Below are 21,187 nucleotides of genomic sequence, written 5' to 3'. Positions count from 1 at the left end.
ATTCAGCCTATTTATTAGTTGCTTACTTTAGCATCTCTGTCTTTTATGTCTTTATTCAACTATATTTTTTTCAGGTATTTTATTTATTAATTAGTTTATTTATTACAGTACACCTCTTTTTATTTGTATATATATTTCGTTTATTTATTTAGCGTCCCCCTCCGATTACAACTGATGAATGAAATCTATCAGTTGTTTGTTTGTTTGTTGTGTTCCCCGGTGTTGCCTCGTGACGTCAGCGCTGTCGTGAGGAGGGGCGGGGCTGTGGTCGCTCGGTCACACTCGGTCTCAAACTTGTGACAAACGCTCCTCACCTGCTCCTGGAGGATCCGACCGGCCGCTGCTGCTTCTCCTGCCCGTGCGGTGTGCACTCACCATGGGGAACTGTCTCACCGTGGGGCCGAACGAGGCTCTGGTTGTCTCCGGTAGGTGCTCCCCGTCCCTCCCCGTCCCTCCCCGTCCCTCCGACTCCACCGAGCGGCTAACGGTTAGCTGCTGCCCGGGGCTAGCTGGCTAGGTGGCTAACGGTTAGCTAGCAGGTGTTTGCAGCAGACGCACTTGTGGTTTTCTCCCACAGATCACGAGACTCTGGGGATGAAACTCGTTCCTGACGACAAACACGTATTTTAAACCTTTAATTAGTGCGTGAATGGCGGGATAGCTTCCCGGGGCTAGCACCGTGTGCACCGTTAAGTCTCCCAACTGACGAGCTCCAGAGAATTAACGGCTCAGACGTGTTATCTCTAAAGCTCCCCCGGCTCTGAGCGAGCTCCCGCGGGCACAGGTTCTCCATCAATGTGAATCTAATGAAGGGCGAACCGAGGGCAGCGGATGTGGACCCAAAGACCTGCGGGGTTTGGAGGCTGTCAGTGCGGGGTTCGGAGGCTGTCAGTGCATCACCCAGGCCCGCAGGATGCGAGAGAGGAGGAGGATCTCCTCCTCGGCCCCGCATCAGTCTCCTCATCCTCTCCTCCACTCATTCTCCAGTGTACAAATACTTTAATGTACCTGAAGTACGAGAGTAATACTACTCACTTCTCTCATGTGACTGACAGATTATCATTTTTGTGTTGAACTTTACCTTATTACATGAAATATGTGACCTTTCTTTTCTCTGTGGGTCTCGAGCAGTTGGTGTGAATGAAACTGAGCTGAAGAGATATCCTTTCAGAAGCTGTTAACAATAACACAGTAGTAATAATAATGAATTAATCATTAGCAATTTAACATAAGATCAATAATGCATTCTGCAAACACATTGAGCAGGTATGTCACATAATTGATATACATCATAATTATACTCTGCTCATAAAGAAGCGTTATAAACGACAACCAACAGTATTTTATTTGCCCATATTGCCAAATATAATATTTTAAAAAAAACTGGTTTAACCTTTTATTTATGTGTATATTTATAACTAAAATTCTACGAACATTTGTACTTCAGTTCTAACTATACCTGTAAACATCAGTATGGAGAATATGTTCAGTATAAGTCTGTATAAACATAAACATTGTTACAGATGAGTCACGTTAAACAGCTTTTTTATTATTATACTTCAGCCTTGTGGTGTTTCTTTTAAAGAATATTCAACCGTACAATTACACGTGTGCCCAGCAACGTACAATGCATTTAAGATAATAACAGTTATTACAATAATAATAGTTTCCTCTAAGGAGGTTATGTTCTCTCCTCTGTCTTGGTCTGTTTATTTCTCCTCACCTGATGGAGGGAGGTGGTCTGGTCACATCTCTCCATCCGAATGCACATTCTACAGTTTGATATCGATCCAGTGAAATGTACAGATCCAGGATTTATGTAAAAATTCAGACATATTTATTTTGTTAAGATTTATGACGTTGTACAGTTTTGAGCTCAGACTCTGTTTCTATCATACGAGCTTGACAGATCCGTGTGGGGTTGTGTGGAGCTCTGCTTCTAACTGAACGCCATGTTTGATTTATGAAGCGCAAACAATAATCATGAAGCATTTTCAAAATACAGATAGCTTGCAGGACAGGAGACGCATTAAGTACAATTGAATGTATTCAGATGACATTATATGTATTGTCTTTGTTCATATTAAAAATGATCCTTGTCTCCCCCCCCCCCCGCAGGTGCTTGTTGTGGCTCTGATGATAAAACCTACGTCATAGGCGGCTGGTCCTGGGCCTGGTGGCTCATCTCACACACTCAGAGGTGACAACACAGGATCTGCACTTTCATTTCTCATTTACAGCATTTTATTTGCTCGTTTCAAGGCTTTTGTGCCAGCAAGTCCCACTCAATGCAAATATGTGTATAATGTCTTCAATAATCCCTTTTTTTTTAAAGAGACCACACCTAAAATGTTCTGTAGCTGTGTTGAATTTCCAGTGGGAAGTCAGTCCCATCATCTGCAGGCAGCCGGTATAAAGCTGCTCCACCATACAGTCTCCGGCTGCACCGGCCTCCGATATCTCTGTATTTAAAAAGACAAGTTAATGTTTTACATCCAGTAGTTGTTGTGGACTGGTGAAGCTCCACTCGCAGATCAATCCTTTATCCCAGCATCTTTATTTTGCACTGCTCTGTTTATCTGCCCTGTCACGATTGACATCGTGAAATATTCCATGACTTCATTTCCTGAGTACGGTTCTGTGTACTGGTGTGGTCACACCAGATTATTCTCTTAGTATGGTGATCGACCCAGCTCCTCCACTCTGAGCAGACCTCAGCCTGACTGAACTCTGACCTGTGGCTGGAGTATGAAACCCAGTCAGGGCTCAGTCCGGCTCAAACCTGAGCTTGTTGAATGATTAAACAGTTTAACACACACACCTCCATGACGTGTGAAGTTGAAGCATTGACACCTGACCTCCTATTGTGTTGTGTTGTGTTGCAACATGAATGTGATGCCGGATGTTTGGCAAATTTAGAAATCAATTCATACCATGTACCTCTTAAATCAAGACATTATGTGCTTTCACAATAAAACATCAGTATCCTTATTGATACAGTGCCTCTATTAATCAGAAATCCATAATTTAGTTATTTCACTATAAATATTTTATAAGAATTGTAAAAAAAATCTAATTGTATGGACATTAATTATACCAACTTCTTATTAACAGTTTGTCGTATGCTTTTGACATTCTTACCATGACTGAGTGAACGTGGATCGCCTATTGAAAACTGAAATGTTTTTTGGAGTCATTGTCTCACGACAAAGAACGAGGGCACGAAAATACATATGTTCAAAGTTTGGTGTCAAAGTTCAGCACAGTGGTGGATTTCCTGGTCACAGGAAACAAATGTTTTCATGCTCACACAGATGGGAACTGGACGGGAGGAGAGGGTTTGAGATGTGTGGTGTGTGACCCAGAGACTGGGGTGTGACCGCGCCCTTTAACTGGGACCAATTTGTAGAGATAGTTTTGATCTTTTTATATAGACCTTTGTAAATATGTAATAGATATTCTTTAATCAACTTAAACATCGTTTTTAGAATATGACAAAACCGGAAAAGTTAAATACACATCTACAGTCAAATGTACATCCGGCAAATTCTCAGCTTCTTGACGTTACACAGTATTTAACATGTACAGATTTTAATTTGTGATTCCACAGCTTCTCTTACTTTGTGTTGGTCTCTTGTTAAATATGCTTCTCTTCCCTCCTGTAGAATAACCCTGGAGATCATGACCCTGCAGCCGCGATGTGAGGATGTGGAGACGGCAGAGGGCGTCGCCATCACTGTCACCGGTGTGGCTCAGGTGAGAGCTCATCACGACGTCTGGACTTCTTTAAATGTTGACAGAAATATGTCCCGAGCACAGAATATCAAAGACTGTCTATAAACAAAAGTCTTTATTCAGATGTTTGTTTGATGTTTTCTTTACTCAAGTTGTACGTTTTGTTACAAGATGTCTGCACCTTGTTCAACAACTGGAAATGTTTCTGTATTAGTGATAATGAAATGTCACTAATACAGAAACAATTCAGTGATGTACCTGTGTCATTGTTTTGTAAACGTTAATCAGGTCTATAATGACAGATTGAGAAATAAGCCGCGGCCTGGCTCCAAGCTGTGAGAGTTCAGTGTGTCCCTGGATGACGTCTCTGTGTGGTCTTCAGGTGAAGGTCATGACGGAGCACGACTTGCTGGCTGTCGCTTGTGAGCAGTTTCTGGGTAAATCAGTGATGGAAATTAAAGCTGTGGTTCTTCAGACTCTGGAGGGACATCTCCGCTCCATCCTCGGTACGGACATTCATTTCATTTTAACTGTGTTAAAATTAGGACAACTTAATTTGTTTTCTAAACTTCCCAGTTTCAATTTACTTGAATGATTTGATAACCTTCTTGATTTCCTGAACGTGACGTCTTCAGATTTTGTCTTGAGAACAACCAAAAGTCCAAAAGCTAAATATATCAGATTTATAAATATATAAAACAGAGAAAAGAAGAACACAATGAAGCTGGAAACATTGACATTTTTACCAGAAAATCAGATTTTAACTGATAATCAAAGAGTTTTCTTCGACCAACTGTCAATGTTGTTTTCACGAGAAAAGCTTATGACACATTGACATTTGTGCCATTTTATTTTAAGGATTTCACACCTCAAGAGATTAAGATAATTCTGCTGCCTAGTTCTTGTTTAAATCCAAGAAAAAACTGAATTACACAAAACTGAAGAGCCGAGCTGTAGATGCTGGTTGTGTAAGTGAATCTTAACTGCAGAGCTTTGTCTTTACAGGCACCTTGACTGTCGAGCAGATCTATCAGGACCGGGACCAGTTTGCTAAACTGGTGAGGGAGGTGGCAGCTCCTGACGTGGGCAGGATGGGCATAGAGATCCTCAGCTTTACCATTAAGGTCAGTAAAGCCACAGAGTGCGATGATTCACATCTGAGGGTCTGAACAAGCTTCATGAGTTTGTTCCATAGCTTCTTTTGATCTGATTAGTTTTGGTTTCTCATTGTAATTTACGGACCGAAGAATTTTGTCTGACATACGGACGTCCTGTCGTGTCCCTTTATTCAACATGTTGATTTGGTGCGTAGGCCGAGTCTCACTGAAGAATCTGTCTCTGCTGAGTTTCATGAGTCTAATAACCGACTCTCAGGAGAGTTGCCCAGTTCAGCTCATTGTGGTTGATTGGAGCTGATTGAGGAGTGGTGCAGACACAGCAGCCGACCATAGCACTTTGCTGGAAGCTCAGTCCATTTCTACCACATCAATTATTCCGGGTCGAGATGGTTTCTGTGAATCATCAGGACCAGTTTGCTCATTAGTGGAAGAATCAGTCATTTGTGGGTTGTTTTCATGGTGGTTTGTTGTTTTTCATCTTTCTAGTTCAAAACAGCAAAATAGTGAGAGCTTGTCTGATGATGTAGATTTAATTTGAAATTGGTATCACGTTCTCCTGCTGATGTTCCTTATGTCACCTTAGACCTGGTTACTGATCAGAGTGTCAACACAAAACTTCAGTTTGACTTACTTCTCTGTGTTCACAGGACGTGTTTGATAAACTGGATTATCTGAGCTCCCTTGGAAAGACCCAGACTGCAGCTGTCCAGAAGGATGCAGACATCGGCGTGGCTGAGGCAGAGAGGGATGCTGGGATACGGGTAAGGAGGCATTAGCAGACGTGAGACTCTGAGAAGTTGATGCTTCTGAACACAACCACCTGAACACCGCTCTGCTTCTCACAGGAAGCCGAATGTAGGAAGGAGATGATGCAAGTCAAATTCCTGGCCGACACCAAGATGGCCGACTCCAAACGAGAACTGGACCTGCAGAAAGCTTCATTCAGCCAGGAGGTCAACACCAAGGTGAGGCTTTAATTTGCACTAATGCATGAGTGAATGTATACAGTGATCAGTCAATCGTAGAAATGTTGTTTACGGGCATGTTGTTCTCTGATATCATCTACAACACATCATGAATATTTTCATTTAATGGTACAGTGCATTAGATAAACTGTGTTCCATCTATGTTTCAAACACAAGGTCTGTTTCCTCAGGGTATTTAGTAATGTGATCGTTTGTATCCTGATGTCTCCAGAAAGCAGAGGCCGAGCTGGCATACGAGCTGCAGGCCGCCAAGGAGCAGCAGAAGATCCGCCTGGAGGAGATTGAGATCCAAGTTGTGCATAGGAAGAAGCAGATCACCATCGAAGAGAAGGAGATTGATCGAAAAGACAAGGAACTCATCGCCACTGTCAAGAGGCCTGCTGAGGCCGAGGCCTACAAGATCCAGCAGCTGGCTGAGGGACACAAGTGAGTGACAATGCATCTTTTAACTTCAGTAAGTTTAATGTTTGATCACGTACAAGTTGAAAGACCAGAGAGAACCAACACAAACAGTCCTCTGGAGACACAGTGGCCTAAAGAGGTTACACAACAAGCCAATCAAGAAACATCCGGTCATTTCAAAATGCATTAGGCTACAACAAGCTTGACTCTGATTGTGAGCAGTGAACAAATTGGCGTTCTGTTCAGCATTTGTGAATCTTCAACAGTCAGGGTTTACACCAGTGAAAGGAGGAATGAGCCACTGAGAGAAACAGTAACAGGCACTTTATGTGATGTGTCTCTGCTGTAGTGGAAGAGTCTCACTGTTTCTCTCTGGTTACACCTCAGGTCATGTAGTTCAGGAGCCGTAGAGCAGCACCATCACTGCTCTTCTGGTGTTTAACGTGTAAAGGACAAACTCGCAGTTTGAATTGTTAAGTGTCACATATCATTTGTTGTGCTACTTTAATTACGTTGTTGTGCTTTGGCCAACATTTCCACCAGCTGTATGTTCTGTGTCGGGTGTCGGGTGGTGCTCATTACACGGTTGTCAAGCAGAAAGAGAATATGGAAATGTTGTATAACTTGAGGTCATGTGAAACCAAAGAAACTTAGTTTTGACAGTGAGAAGGATCTGCAGTTGTTGACTTGTGTTTGCCCTGCGACAGGATGGCCAAGGTGCTGATAGCTCAGGCTAAGGCGGAGGAGATCAGGAAGATCGGTGAGGCGGAGGCTTCCTCGATCGAGGCAATCGGCACAGCCGAGGCCGAGAGGATGAGACTGAAGGCCGAGGCCTACAAGCAGTACGGAGACGCAGCTAAGACTGCGCTGGTCCTCGAGGCGCTGCCTAAGGTAACACACCAAAACAACTACACTGCACATGTTTACTTTTCAAAGGTTGAACTCTTACATGTGTCCGTTAAATATGAAGCTTCTGCTCTGAAACAGTCAGACCAGCAGAAAGACTTGAAACAGAGGCAACAGTCTAATTGTGTCTTAATCTAATGAATCCATTCATCGTTGCACCATGTGTTTGTTAAATCAGCTTCACACAAGCACAGTGAACGCTGCTTCTTTCACTTGAAGAAACTCTCTGGGTTGCAGTTTACATAAATGCAGTAATATCTCACTGTAGAAACTTTTTTGTAATATTCAGGCTTAGAACTCATATTTAATACAGAAGATAACAAACATTTTTATTTCCAGCTAGATTTTGAATGAACATTGAAGAGATATGACATCGCTCCGTCCCATCCTGTTTTCATCACAATCAATTCCTCCTGACGATTCACACGTCACAAGACTTTGACTGAGTGCATCACATGAACAGGATCCTTGCAGTAAACACTTGAACTGTCTTTTTGCAGATTGCGTCCAAGGTGGCGGCTCCTTTGGCCAAGACCAATGAGATCGTCATCCTGAGCGGGGAGGGCAGCCGTGTGACGGGCGAGATGAACCGCCTGTTGGCTGAACTTCCTGTGTCTGTCAACGCTCTCACTGGAGTGGATTTGACAAAGGTAAGTTATAAAGATGGAAACAGTGACAAAGAACAGGCCAGAAAACATAGGACCTGGCTGAAAGACAGAGTCGCTGGGACAGCCTATTGGGGGGTGACGTGAGAGACATTGAATGGAAAAATAAGAATATGGGTCATGAAAGCATTCCAGCCCAGTTATGAAAAATTCATGGGTTTTTGTTTCAGAGCCTCGGAGTCTCGATGCCACGATGAATAACGATGTTCTTGTTTCTACAGATTCCGCTGCTGCAGAAGATGATGAGCACTCCACCTTGAAGGCCGAGGCCACATGACTCCAGTCTCTGTTGCACTCTCATAGACTGCCTTTAACACTTGAAAGATTTTGTTGTTTTATACGAATATACTGTATGAAAGGTGACTTTTGGAAACCTCTGGTGCCTTACTTTATACAGGACCAGAACATTCTGCATGCACTGCTGCTCATTCAAAGAATTTTTATTTAATTTTAACATGGGAATATTTTGTGTTCTTTTTTTGCGCATTTTTCTTTGATTTTGTATTATTTTTTATCTTTGGGCTTGACCGTGGACCACCAGCTGACCCAGGTTGCACGTATATGATGTGACCTGACAGCTGATGTTAACACAGGTTCCATTTCTTGGACAACAAGACCTCTGTTGTCACTTTTTACCCTCCGTACCTTGCAGGCCGTTGTGTTGATTTATATACCTCTGTCTTTATTGTTGGACACATCTGCATTCCTGAAACAATCTGAATTTTCCCCTGTTGATTGTAGAACTTTGTTTGTGTTGAAGGTCAAATGTTATTCAGGTTGTGTTATGTCTCAGTGATTGATTTAAAAAAATGTGACAAAGGTGCTCACAATTGAAAATGAGCTCCTTTCATTGTGCAGATCTTACTGTAGTTCTCTCTCTCTGCAGAGTCTCCGCAAACAACCGACGTCAGACAAGTGGAATTTTATTTATATGCTGTCAGAAAAACAGGTATCATATTCTGATCTTGTGCTGAATTGGTTGTCATTGTGGTCCTTTATTGTTTAGTGCAGGCTTTGATGTAAAATGGTTGTAATTCTGGTTTTGATTGAAAAAACTTTGGTTGTTGTTTTGATAAAAAAGCGAGAGAATAGAAACGACTGCAGACGTGTTAAAAATGTTTTATTGTGGTAAAAAGCTGAATGTGAATAGAATCTGAAAATGGAAGTCTACACAAAAAGGCCAAATAGAATAGACTGTCCGTTTTTCTTGTTCCACTAAATGAAGGATGTGGGAAATACATATTTTATCTGACGTTGATGTTTAATTTAACACTAAAATATGTGTAAATGCTAAGCCATGTTCCAGTTTGACGTCTAACACAAACACACTTTTTGTGTTTATATAGTTGTGTACATGTGTGCAGCAGTACACATGATGTAACTTATTATTTGTTGTCAAACACATGGTCATCTCCACTGAGCCTGAACGCTCCCGACACTGACACATAGTTTAAAACTCATATTTCAAGGAGAGGAAGCAACAGGTTTGTTGTAGTTTTATTTATGAGCAAACTGCCACAGAGTTAACACAGGACTGTTATTACGCTGCTGATCGTTTTTTTATCGCTCAACCTCAGTTGATGTTCATCACTCATTGCTGATTTAGTGACTTGACATTTACTCTGACCACATTGCTTTGTCTTGGAACTTGTTCAGTTTATAAACTTGACTGTTTTTGTAAAATGATTTGTGTTCTATTTCTAATGTTATTTACAACATGTACACTGTGTCTGAAATAGCCATGAGTTCCTGTATGCTCTTGATGCATGTCATCTGTCTGTACTCAGAATAATTAGTTCACTGTTAAATTTCATTCTAATAAATCAGAATTCCATCTTATATCTCATTCTTGCCATTTTCCTCATGCACACAAATTTCCTTTTAAGGACACATTTCATGGTTCTGGTTCTTAGTTCTGGTTCAAAAGATAAAAATGTACAACAACAAGTAAGTGGAGAAAAAGTGTATTAGGCATATTAAATAATCTGAGTAGTATTTCATTTAGAGACGCTAACACATCCTTAACTCTCAGTTTTACATCAGTGGTTTAAATGTCTTTGCAGTTGTTTTCAGTGGCTGGATAAATCCGGTCTGTTTACAGTGTCGGGTTTCTGATCGGAACTCTTCTTCCTGCTCAGCCTTTGAGCTTCAGGAGCGGTGTAGATACAAGTTTATAATAATAACATAGAATAATGGTAATAACTATAAGTAGTTATGATAACTGATAAAAGACACCAATGAAATAATACAAAATCTTCAATCCAAGACAACTAATAATACATCACTTAATTGTACTGGCAAAAGAATAAAAGAATAAAGATATTAATAGTTTAAGTATGAGCCATTAGGTGAAATGGTTTGGACACCAGGACCTGTCCCTGATTTAAATGTCCCACTGGTTGGGGATTATTGAGCAGGCGTCCACCGTTGACGCCTAAATGCAGGAGTGGGGTCCTGTCCTTCTGCGCATGCGCAGTGAGTGCAGCTGCCGTCGCCAGACAGCAGCAGAGCACCGAGGCACCGGGACGGTCTCTGCGTTCCACCGACAGAACCACGTTAAATCTCCACAAAATGAAGTTTCCGCACTCATACACTCACGAGGAGTAAGTATCTTCCTCTTCGGTTCCGGTGCCGCCGCCATTCCGGCTCCGTGGGGAGCTAAAGTTAGCTTAGCAGCCGGCCTCCGTTCCCCCAGCACAAAGAAGCTCCTTATTTATGTGGAGCTTGACCCAAGCTAACGAGCTCCACGACGCGGTCTCACCCGGGTTGTCTCGTCTGAACCCTGCGGGCTGCCCGGTTCGTGTTGGGGCCCGGTTCCGTCCGAAACATCGGTGCAGTCACGGTATTCGTCCGTGTGGGGCTCGGTGGGCTGCGGCCGCTGGGACAGATGCTAACGCTGAGCAGCTACAGACTGAAAGTTCATCTGCAGCAGAATGAATGTGACGATGAGTGTGTGGATCGCATCCCCTCCGAGCAGCGCTGCCACTGGGATGGAAGCTCAGACGGATCAGGATCAAATCCCCTTTATATCAAGTAGCTTTGATAATCTGAACAGGGACGAGCCGGCAAAATGAAAACAGGAATATTACAAAGAACCTCAGGACTTCCTGTCGAGTTCATGTTTTTATCTCGTTTAAAATCAACACAGGATTGAAACACGAGCGTAAATAGATATTAACCTGAATATATTCCAATTAAATTATTCCAATTTAACGATTATTTAAAGTTTTACAAATCCAATGTATGAATGCATTGTGGCCACCGTGTGTAAGTGAATGAGTGTTACCCTGTATTTTGTATTTCATGTAGATGTCCACACCTGAATAGTTTCCTCAGCCATGTTTCTGTGTGGGTGTCGGACTGGTGCACTTACTGGGAGCTGGCTGCTGGAAACCTGCTGTTGGTAGCTGCGTCCTTGTTGTGGACGATTCTGCTTCGTCAGCTGGAGACGAAGTCCTATCAGAGGAATCAGTGAAGTCATGAGAACTTTGAATTTGTTAATTGAAAAGCATCGAATGAGGACATTTGTCTTATGTGATGGTAAACAGGAAGTCTTCTGTTGAATGTGAGGTAACGATAAGACTGGAAACCTGTGAGTAGTGGAGAAATGTGATCCAAGCTGTTTGACTTGTTTGAATCAGATGGGACATGTGAGCCTTTTCAGTTTGAAAGACTTTGTCCCAGGAGGAGAAGTGTGAACAAACTGCTAAATATCCGTTTATTAAAGGCGGCCATTTGCAGTCGAACTGTCCTGGGTGTCAAAGGTCATCTCTCTCACCAGGTCAGTTTACACTCTTCTCTGTTTCCCAGTATGGTGGTGAGAGGGTGTCCCATGCTGCATTAGTGGAACCGTGACATGCTGGCCTGTCTGCCGGCATCAGGTGACCCCACCGCCAGACTTCTCTCCCGCACGCAGATGAACACTGGACTTCAGAAATGTAAGTGCTGGCGTCCACCATGTTGGTTTCTGTTACTTCTGAAGCTTCAGGGATCAGAGCCTGTCCTCTTGACCATTTAAACTTTGTTGTTCAACATTAAAGAGCCATATAATGATGTGTCTTTATACGGTATAAATAATGTAAATTTTCAGTAAGCGTATGCAGCCTTAAATTGATGAAAAACAATCTCCACCTGTGGGGTTAAATTACAGCTTTAAAAAGGAGGATGGACACTTCAGGTGGTATTTATTTTGTCGGGACACTGTTTATTCCCACAGCTGTAAAAGTCAGTTTATTACACACATATGCCTTTCACTGTATAATACTGTGTATATTGATGTTTCGGTGCATAGATGTCATAATTTTCAACACATTGGGCTTTGTTTCATTTCTGTTTTCTGACCTTTTGTAAACGTTGCAGGGGAAACTACACAGAAGATGAGCTCTGCCAGCTATCCAACCCCAGCAGAGTTAGATGCCTTTGCTAAGAAAATTGCCAACAACCCTCTGACCATCCAGATCTTCCCCAACAGTGTCAAAGTGCCTCAAAGGAAACACATTCGACGCACAGTCAACGGGCTCGACACGTCCTCGTCCAGCCAGCGCCACAGTCCCTACCCCTCTCAGGTCAGCGCCAGCAGGGGCCTGCTAGCCGTCCTCCGTGCGCCTGCCAAAGGCCTCATCAAAGAGTCCGACGGTAGCCGCGCCCGGCAGCTTGATAAGGGCAACATGAACCCTCACAGTGGGCCGTACGCCACTCAAAGCACTTTAAATCATCCCCAGCCTGCGCAGCATCTACAGGGCCAGGCCCAGGCTGCCCAGAAGCAGGGAATGGTTCACCCACAGGTTCTGCAGCAGCAGCAGCAACAACAACAACAACAGCAGCAGCAGCAACAACAACACCATCAACAACAACAGCGGCAGCAGCAACAACAACAACAACAGCAGCAGCCGCAGCAACAACAACAACAGCAGCAGCCGCAGCAACAACAGCAGCAGCAGCCAAGCATGACTCACCCAATGACTCTACAGCAGCCTCAAACCCTGCCTCACCCAGGGGCTCTACAACAGAGGAACGCGGCTCAGTCTCAGGCTCTGCAGCGGCAGCAGAGTTTGTCCCAGGTTCAGACTTCACAGCAGCAGAGACTGGCTCACCCACACACTCAGCCTCCTCCTCCTCAGCAGCAGCAGCAGCAGCAGCAGCAGCAGGGTCAGGGTCAGTCCTGCCCTGCAGTCGTACCACAGCAGCATCTTTCTCATCTGCAGACTCTAAAGCATCAGGCGGCTCCTCCGCAGGCTTTACTTACACAGCAAGGAGTGACTCAGGATCTGCACCACATATCTGATGGTGTGCAGCACACCCAGGGGCTTGCAGGCTCACAGCCTCTTCCCCAGGCTGGGGGGGCAGGACCCCCAACCATGCCTAATAGCCTCCAGCAGCCCCCACCAGGGGCTTACGGGCCCCGGAAGCTCCCTGATGCAGACGCTCCACCAAATGTTACTGTATCTACCTCCACCATCCCACTGTCAATGGCGTCCGGCATGCATCAGAACCGGCCCAGTGACATAAGCAGTATTGTGCACCAAATCAACCAGTTGTGCCAGGCACGGGCAGGCATGGGCAGCACCTCAGTCTGTGAGGGCCAGATTGCAAACCCCGGCACCATCAGCCGCAACCTGCTGATCAACGCCAGCTCCAGGGTGTCCTCTCACCACCCGGCCCTGGGCTCCGGGCCCAGCTGCCTCATGGTGGGCCCCCCAGACAAGGGGGCAGCTATGACTCCCAGTGCTGGGCTGCATTCACAGCCAAATATAGCTCCTCCTAATAGTATGCCTGCCTTTCACACCGACCCAGAGAAGGTACAACTGCAGCAGCAGCAGCAGCAGCAGCAGCTTCAGCACCATTTACATCAGCAGAAACAACAACAACAACAACAACAACAACAGCAGCTGCAGCAGCAGCAACATTTACAACAGATGCAGCAGCTGCAGCAGCAGCGCTCCTGGGCCCAGCACCAGCTGGCCCACATGCAGCAGCCTCCTGAGGGGGCCCATCCCTGCAAGAACCCGAGGATGGAGGCTCCGGCCGAGTTTTCTTTCCCCTCTCGAAACCTAAGCTATTCTCACAAGCTACCAAACACTACACAATCCTTTCCTCTGAAACACCCTGCTGAAAAACCACCATCTTCATCCCCTGTTAACTGTGCAGGAGGTTCTATGCCTTACATTAATAGCCACTACATGCAGCCACTGTGGGGGGGCCTTCCAGCCACAGCAGGGAACAATGGATCTGGCCCTCAGGACCTCCCTGGGACTTACCAGGGCGGGCAGGCCGCTGCCTCCACAGAACGAGTCCCAGGGGCAAAGTATCGGCCGGGGAAAGAGGGTCCGGGTGGACCTTCCAAGTTGATGCAGAATGTGGATTACTTAGGAGGGGACTTCCAGATGCCCGGCTTTCAGGAGCAGAACTTGGATGTTATTGAGAAGATGCACAGGTCAGCAATGGGCCATGTTCAGGAGCCCAGCAACGGAGGAACTGTCCACACTCACCACCCAGGCTACCATTAACATGTGTCCCCTCTTGGTGTCTTGAGTTGAGTCTCAACAGCTACTTTCAGCTTCTGTGGTTTATTCTTTAAGATCTTGCAAGTGATCGATTAGTTTATTGCTCCGGAGCTTGATGTGTAGACCCACCAGGTTGTGATGTTTCAAAGTGTTCCTCAGGTCTTAAGCCATGTCGTACCTTCTGTTGCAGATGAAGGGTTTTTGAGATCCCTCTTTTCGTCACTGGCATGTATTTGCTGCTCTTTCTTCGTGTATATAATGTGTTCTGACACATTCGTTTGCAGCTGAGAATATTCTCACTATATAATCGTCACAGTGCTTTTTTCCCAGCATTCGTGGCCTTACAACTGCCCAGAGGCGAGACTTAGGATGTCTGCGCCTAACGGTTTTATTTGCAGTTTTTTATCCTCTTCACAGATCTGCGATCCATTTAAACACGAAGGTTACATGTATATGCAATTAACAAGACTGTTGAAAAGGCTTTTGTCCCAGGAGCTCCCCCCATGTTGACGCAGACACTGGTGAAGAGCCACGTCGACTCCCATCAGGACTACATGGCTTCCCAATTGAGTGTTCCCGGTAGTTCGTGATTTGTTGTGCGGGGGGGGCACCGTGTACGAAGTGCTCATGGTTTTAGTAAAAAATAAGACATCGGCCAGCTCTCGCAAAACCGGAAACATTCTCCATTCCTGAGATTTGCGTAGTTTCTCAAGTAGACACTAGGTTTCTCTGTCGTTTAAAAAAAAGTTTAAAGTGCCCTCTTGTGTGTAATATGTCGAGATTTGCGTTTGAAGTAGTTATTATTTTATTAAATGTTTCGTTTTATTTCAGTAGATGGTCCAACTTGACCAGTAGAATGAATTTTTTTTTATGTTATGGTTAACATTTGGCAAAAGGAGCAGAGACTCCACTAGCCCCTATTTGTCTAAAGCTAATGTGAAACCGAGTAACAGCCCATTGTTATAGAAATGGTTTACGTGTCGGTGTGTGAAAATCACTTGCAACGTGCAAGTACGAATAAATCAGGCGGAGGAAAATGCTTTATTTCCCTGTTTCAACATGTTTCCTCACCACTTTACTACTGTAACTCAAGTGGGCTGTATCTGTATCTACTAATCACTGGCCTTACCCTGTGTCCTACTTCTGCAGAAACAGAACTTTCACTGCAGGTTGTTCTGCTAGAAGTTTCTAGCACAAAGCTCCGGATCTGTTTCCTCTCGTCCGTTTTTTTTGGGGTCGATGTTGTTTGGGTATATGTTCATCAAGCCTTCCGGAAAAAGCCTTAAATGTCACAGTGATAATCCTCCACTTCAAACTTTACTGACTTGTTCTGCTTAGAGCCCGACTTCAGGCCAAATCCACATCACTACATTTCTGTAGATGTGTCCTGACATCACAGCAATCCTGAGTTTCAGAGACGCTGAAACGCTGCCGGCCCCATTTTAGTTTGAAAAGTCCTGGACAGGAAGTTTGGAAACGACGACGTGGACGCTCACAACCACTCGTTGGGTTTTTCTGTCAGGATGTAGCCTTTGCTGATTCGTCAGGGTCCTATCACATGACCCGCTTCAGGAAGAGAACAACAGAGTCTCGGCTACAAGTGCAGAACACAACACGGATCACTTACAAACATTGCTGAGTCTGTTGTGTTTGCTAAAAGCTGTTGTTGCAATTAGATTCTGCATTTCATAAAAGATACACCTGCAAACGTGAAGGAGACGAGATGTTCGTGTCCTGGTTGTAGTTCAGCTCCTTCTGCACCTGAAGCCTGTGTTCCAGGATTAAATCTGATCTGATGAAAACGTATTAGTTCAAACGTAGTCAGATCAGTGGGCATTGTTAACATGTGCAGGCAGTGGGGACGGGGGGGGGTGTTGCCTTAAATGGAAATACTAAGGTAATAACTGTCGATAAATAACCCGTCATTCTGTCTGAGGTGTCGCTTCTCTATTGAGGATTTAAGATGATTTTAAGACTTAATATAAATAGTATTTAGCAGAATTACTAGATAAGTAGAACAGGGCTGTAGCAGTTATTTAAAAGTATTTGATCTGTGTTTTAGTTGTTATTCCTAATAAATATCCTGATATAGTTTAATTTATTTTCTCGGACCACTGCATCCTGAAGCCATAGGTGATTTCCCATTAGGTGACACATGGAGAGACAAGGAGACGAGTGTAAACGAGAGTCTGACCTCGGAGGCAAATAAGAGGATCTGTGTCTTCGCTCTTTCTCGATGTGGAGCCGTTCCTCAGAGCTCTGATGAAAGGGGGAGGGGGTGGGGGGGGGGGGCGTACCGGTTCTCGATTTTGGTCTTCATACTTAACGGCAGTTTTTTGTTTGTTTTCATTTCCTGGCTCTCGTTTTTGACGTGCCTGCTCCTCGAAGCTGCTATTTCAATTTAATCTTAACACACACTAGTATGTTGTGTGTGTGTGTGTGTGTGTGAAGAGTAATGATGTACGAGCTGTATCGGTGAAACCAGTTCTTAATTATGGGACGGGTGACGATTAGCTGTCCTCTCTGGTAAATTGGCCGTTTGTCTCTTGAAGCAGGAGATGACTCTTGATGTATAATAATACGTGAGCAGTGTTTGAAGTGGCAGAGGGATCAGCAGGCATCTGTCTCACTGTGGCCTAAAGACAGACGCCTTCACATCCAGAGACACTGAGTGCCCCCCCGCCCTGTGAACGTTGAGCTGCCTGCTCACAGCCCCCGACAGTCAGGTCTACACCTTCATATGAAGTGCCTCCACTGGGCTTGGTATGGAGAGACGTGTGAGTGGATGCTTGTGTGTGAGCGTGGATGTTGAGCTTGGGTACTTGCACACAGGCGTGCACGAAGTGGATCTCTCACAGGGGACCAAGCGACTTAGTGTAACTACTGATACTGTGTCATGGACTGAAGTCCTGAAGTGTGCCACGACTCCTAGACACTGTCTGGATGTGTGAACTGTTTGCTGCTGACTCACTGACCAAAGTGACCAAGCGTCCCTCTCTGTGCCCCCCCCCCCCCCCCCGAGCTCGTTATGTTCCCATTGTAATGAGCAACAAGCCGGTGACGTGACTCGTTCGGACGGTCAGAGAGAATCTTGTGAAGTAGTGAACTCACCAACGTGAACGTGCACTGTGAGAATCTACTGCGGCTCTAAGAAGTCGTGTTGTTATTTATTGTGGCAGGTATGAAACAACGCTCTGGGTTTATTTCTACTCCCGTCATCGACCGTCTGTGAGTGGTGTGGGGGGGGCGTACTTTCTCTACTTTGTGAAATGTGATATTCCAGTTTTGCCTAACCTTCAGGAATAAAATGTCTTGCACAAACATTCCCCCTAACCAAAATAAAGTTTGCAAACACAAAGATTTTATGAGCAACTTGTCTTGTTTTTCTACACATGAACGTGATCACGATTATTTAAATGTCTAAACTATTTATCGGGTTCATTAGGAAAAGATGGAACTCTCTGGACTCTGGTTCCACTGGTTCCACTGTCTCCGGTTCACTTCCTCCACCCTGAAGAGGAAGAAGACTCGGATCACCTGAAACTGTAGAAATTATTTTACATGATTAAATCTTCATAAACTAATATTAAAGGATTAAGAGGTTCATCAAATCTACAAAAGATTCTTGACAGCACAATGGAGGTCATTAGGATTTAGTTTGAATTGCAAAACATTGAAATTTCCTGTTTAAAGGATCATCCATGGACTTAAGTGTTTAAATTTAGATTTTAAATTGTTTAATGAAACCATATTAATTACAGTAAATGTTCCTTATAGCGAAATTCTTCCAAACGTCTGTGGATTCTTTTAATTCAGAAGGACGACACATCAGAAAAATCCAGTTCCAGATGTTTTCACTTTCTTTGGAGATTCTCTTCACTGCTTTGATATTAAGAGACATGCTTAAACATCAGTTTAAAAATACATTATAACCTGCAGAAACAAAATATATAAAAATAATATGATACCAACTGATAATAATCTAAGCTATTTCATTTAGTTGCCTTATTGTGGAAGGTTGGTCAGTGAATTTCTATTATTATTTTACTATTTTCTCAGGTGAATCAAACCCGCGTCTACAATAATAATAATAAATAAAAACACGAGAAATAAATGTTTCAAGTTGTCTGACTTGGTCCAGAAAGGCTTTAAAATGAAATATGTACAAACTGCACTGGTGGGTGGAGGCACACAATAATTCTAGTTCCCTCTGTCGAAGTGACGGAGCTACTTTCTCTGAGTGAACACGAGCGGCAGCTTGATTGACAGTTGGTCCTTGGCAGAGCTCAGGTCAGCTCTAGTGGAATCTTCTTTAGTTGGTTTATGTAATAGTCCTTCTGGAGGCTGTGCTCTGTGGAGCTGCTGTTGGATCCTTCTGAAACAAGTTCCTAATATTTGGTCCATTTATATTCCTATGATAGGGTTGAATAATATTCTTCAAGTGGTGACATGCGTTAGATTAAACCAGTCAAACTAGTAACAGCTGAGTGAGACAAGGACCAGTAGTCTGACAGTGTTGTCAAAGTGTTGAACTGAGCTGAGATCAGTCACATTGTTACTGCAGCTCGTTCTCCACATGTGAAAATCCTCTCTGGATGTTTACTACTGCTGCTGCTTCTCAGCTTGTTTCCTCCTGACTCATCAACTGAAAGATAAATAAACTGTTCACTTCATTTTCTATTGTTGCCTCATGGATTTATTTTTACTGACAGGTAGAGAAACAGAGATCAATCAATCAAATGTATTTGTATAGCCCATATTCACAAATCACAATTTGTCTCATAGGGCTTTAACAGGGTGAGACATCCTCTGTCCTGAACCCTCAGCAAGAGTCAGGAAAAACTACTAAAAACTCTTTAACAGGTAAAAATACATAGAAACCTCAGAGAGTCACATGTGAGGATCCGTCTCACAGGACGGACACAAGAAGTGTAGGAAAACATCAAGATTAAAGTTGTTAACAGCATTGATGAGGGTGAACATCTTGAAGGATAACTTCAACACGATATGTCAATCAGTCCTGCTGCAATCATAGTCTATGGTCAGCAGCCAGCAAGATCATGATCCGCCATCCAGGTCGGATCCACTATAGTCCACAGTCATTGTCCACTGCCGCTTATTAGGATCCATCATCAGCCACCACCTCGGTTCTGGTCCACCACCATTATGTGATGCCAACGCGACACAGGATCCGCCATTACCACTACGATCAGCCAGCACGATGTAGAATCCACCAAACTGGATCCACCACCGTGACCTCCGACACGCGATCCACAAATCGTGATCCATGGTGCAGCCACAGAGGGCCTGGATCCGCGGGTGATAAAGCAAAGGGATTCCGGGAAAGGGTGATGAGGAAGGAGAAGAGGAAGGAGAAGACTGGAAAAAGAAGCTCCGGGTGTCATGTGTCATAAATTCCCTTTGCGTCTTAGCGTCATCAGGGGTTTTTGTCTTGTAATCAATGATACAGGCTGAACCTGAGGCTACACTGAGGCTCAAGGTAAATCTGACTGGCTACTGGTTTGTATGGTAGTACGATGAAAACCATGTGGCCCACTCAGAAGATCAGCCATCATTACCTCTATTCCTTTTTAAACTAAACGCTTCCTATTTTAGAACATAGAACAAGTTGTGTTCTGCCGCACTAATTAGCTCTAACTATAAGCTTTATCAAAAAGGAAGGTTTGGAGTCCACTCTCAAACGAACAGATGGTGTCTGCCTCCCGAACTGAAAGTGGTAGATGATTCCACAGGAGAGGAGCTTGATGGCTGAAAGCTCTGGCTCCTCCTCTACTTTTAGAGACTTTAGGGACGACAGCCTGAGTTCTGGGAGCCGAGTGCTCTAGATTCTAGTGGGTTGATAAGGTACTGACAGCTCTTTAAGGTAAAAAGCTGCTATATTATTAAGGGCCTTGAAGGTGAGGAGGAGAATTTAAAATTCTATTCTAGACAGCAGCAGCACTTATCACGATTTATAACACACCCATGTAATACCGATGGTATCTCTATGTTTGTGTGTGTGTATATGGGTAGTGTGTGGGTGTGTGTGTGTGTGAGAGAAAGGGGGAGTGGCAATGACTCACGAAATTAAGATGGCCGACAAACCCTGGGGTTTTTAACTCAAAATGGTGGTATAACCCACCAGATATGGAATCAAAATGGCCGTCTTGCCGTATGAAATCTAGAGCCAAGATGGCGGACGGGCTTCGTGACGCAAAATCGACTATGGCCGCCGGACCACGTGGCTTAGAGTCAAAATGGCCGACTTAACACACGTGAGAGACGATGGGGAATGGAGAACAAAGGCTGCTGTGATCTATCTCGTGGCGTCGAGATGCGATCAAGCTCTCTGGGTCTCGGAATGTATATATAACGTGAATATGTGTGTGAAGGCAAAGGCGTGTGTGTAGGCGGATGTGGGAGAAGAAAAGAGAGAGAGAGAGAGAGAGAGAGAGAGAGAGAGAGAGAGAGAGAGAGAGAGCGAGAAACATGTAAGGAGCGATCAGAAAAGCTCCGTGACTTCACCTCTCGGTTCCCAAGTGGGCGTTGTGTAACGATCCTTTGATCATTAAAGTCTCAACAAACGAAAGCTGGTCGGACGATAACAGAGCGGCCGGAGACGCTTCGTCACGATGTCCGGACACTTCAATACAGTAGACACACATTTATTTTTATTTTTTTAAACATATATTTATTGGTTTTATACATTTACATCAATTAACATACATATAAGAACCTTCCCCAACCTGAACATATGGCAGTAAAAAAACAAAACCACTAAATCATACAAAAATTGCTACGTTATGATTAAAACATAAATTCAAGAAGGACAAAAACTTACAATGAAAGTACTAATTAAGTTTAAACTAAAT

General features: G+C 44.0%; 2 protein-coding genes across 2 annotated transcripts; both read left to right on the top strand.

Moving 5' to 3' along the window:
* Window positions 1-267: 267 nt before the first annotated feature.
* Window positions 268-9,651, top strand: LOC128440620 (flotillin-2). Its single transcript, XM_053423389.1, has 11 exons — window positions 268-425; window positions 2,119-2,200; window positions 3,666-3,756; window positions 4,118-4,241; window positions 4,741-4,859; window positions 5,501-5,614; window positions 5,699-5,818; window positions 6,051-6,265; window positions 6,949-7,132; window positions 7,648-7,797; window positions 8,034-9,651. The coding sequence occupies exons 1-11, from the start codon at window positions 377-379 to the stop codon at window positions 8,070-8,072; spliced, it is 1,287 nt and encodes a 428-aa protein (XP_053279364.1). The 5' UTR covers window positions 268-376; the 3' UTR covers window positions 8,073-9,651.
* Window positions 9,652-10,279: 628 nt separating this feature from the next.
* LOC128439669 (protein FAM222B) lies at window positions 10,280-15,456 on the top strand. The gene is made up of 3 exons (XM_053422051.1): window positions 10,280-10,415; window positions 11,623-11,750; window positions 12,172-15,456. Exons 2-3 carry the CDS (start codon window positions 11,669-11,671, stop codon window positions 14,316-14,318), a joined length of 2,229 nt encoding a protein of 742 aa, XP_053278026.1. The 5' UTR covers window positions 10,280-10,415; window positions 11,623-11,668; the 3' UTR covers window positions 14,319-15,456.
* The last annotated feature ends 5,731 nt before the right edge of the window (window positions 15,457-21,187 follow it).

This window comes from Pleuronectes platessa, chromosome 5 (genome assembly GCF_947347685.1).
Source record: "Pleuronectes platessa chromosome 5, fPlePla1.1, whole genome shotgun sequence".
NCBI classification, from domain to species: Eukaryota; Metazoa; Chordata; class Actinopteri; order Pleuronectiformes; family Pleuronectidae; genus Pleuronectes; species Pleuronectes platessa.
This window is presented reverse-complemented; position numbering and strand designations above follow the sequence as displayed.

Bases quoted from the DNA above. Each gene is read 5' to 3' on its own strand.
- LOC128439669 (XM_053422051.1), top strand. From the start codon at position 11,669: ATGCTGGCCTGTCTGCCGGCATCAGGTGACCCCACCGCCAGACTTCTC. The intron at 11,751-12,171 runs GTAAGTGCTGGC...TAAACGTTGCAG, and splicing joins GAACACTGGACTTCAGAAAT to GGGAAACTACACAGAAGATG.
- LOC128440620 (XM_053423389.1), top strand. From the start codon at position 377: ATGGGGAACTGTCTCACCGTGGGGCCGAACGAGGCTCTGGTTGTCTCC. The intron at 5,819-6,050 runs GTGAGGCTTTAA...TGATGTCTCCAG, and splicing joins GCCAGGAGGTCAACACCAAG to AAAGCAGAGGCCGAGCTGGC. The intron at 6,266-6,948 runs GTGAGTGACAAT...GCCCTGCGACAG, and splicing joins CAGCTGGCTGAGGGACACAA to GATGGCCAAGGTGCTGATAG.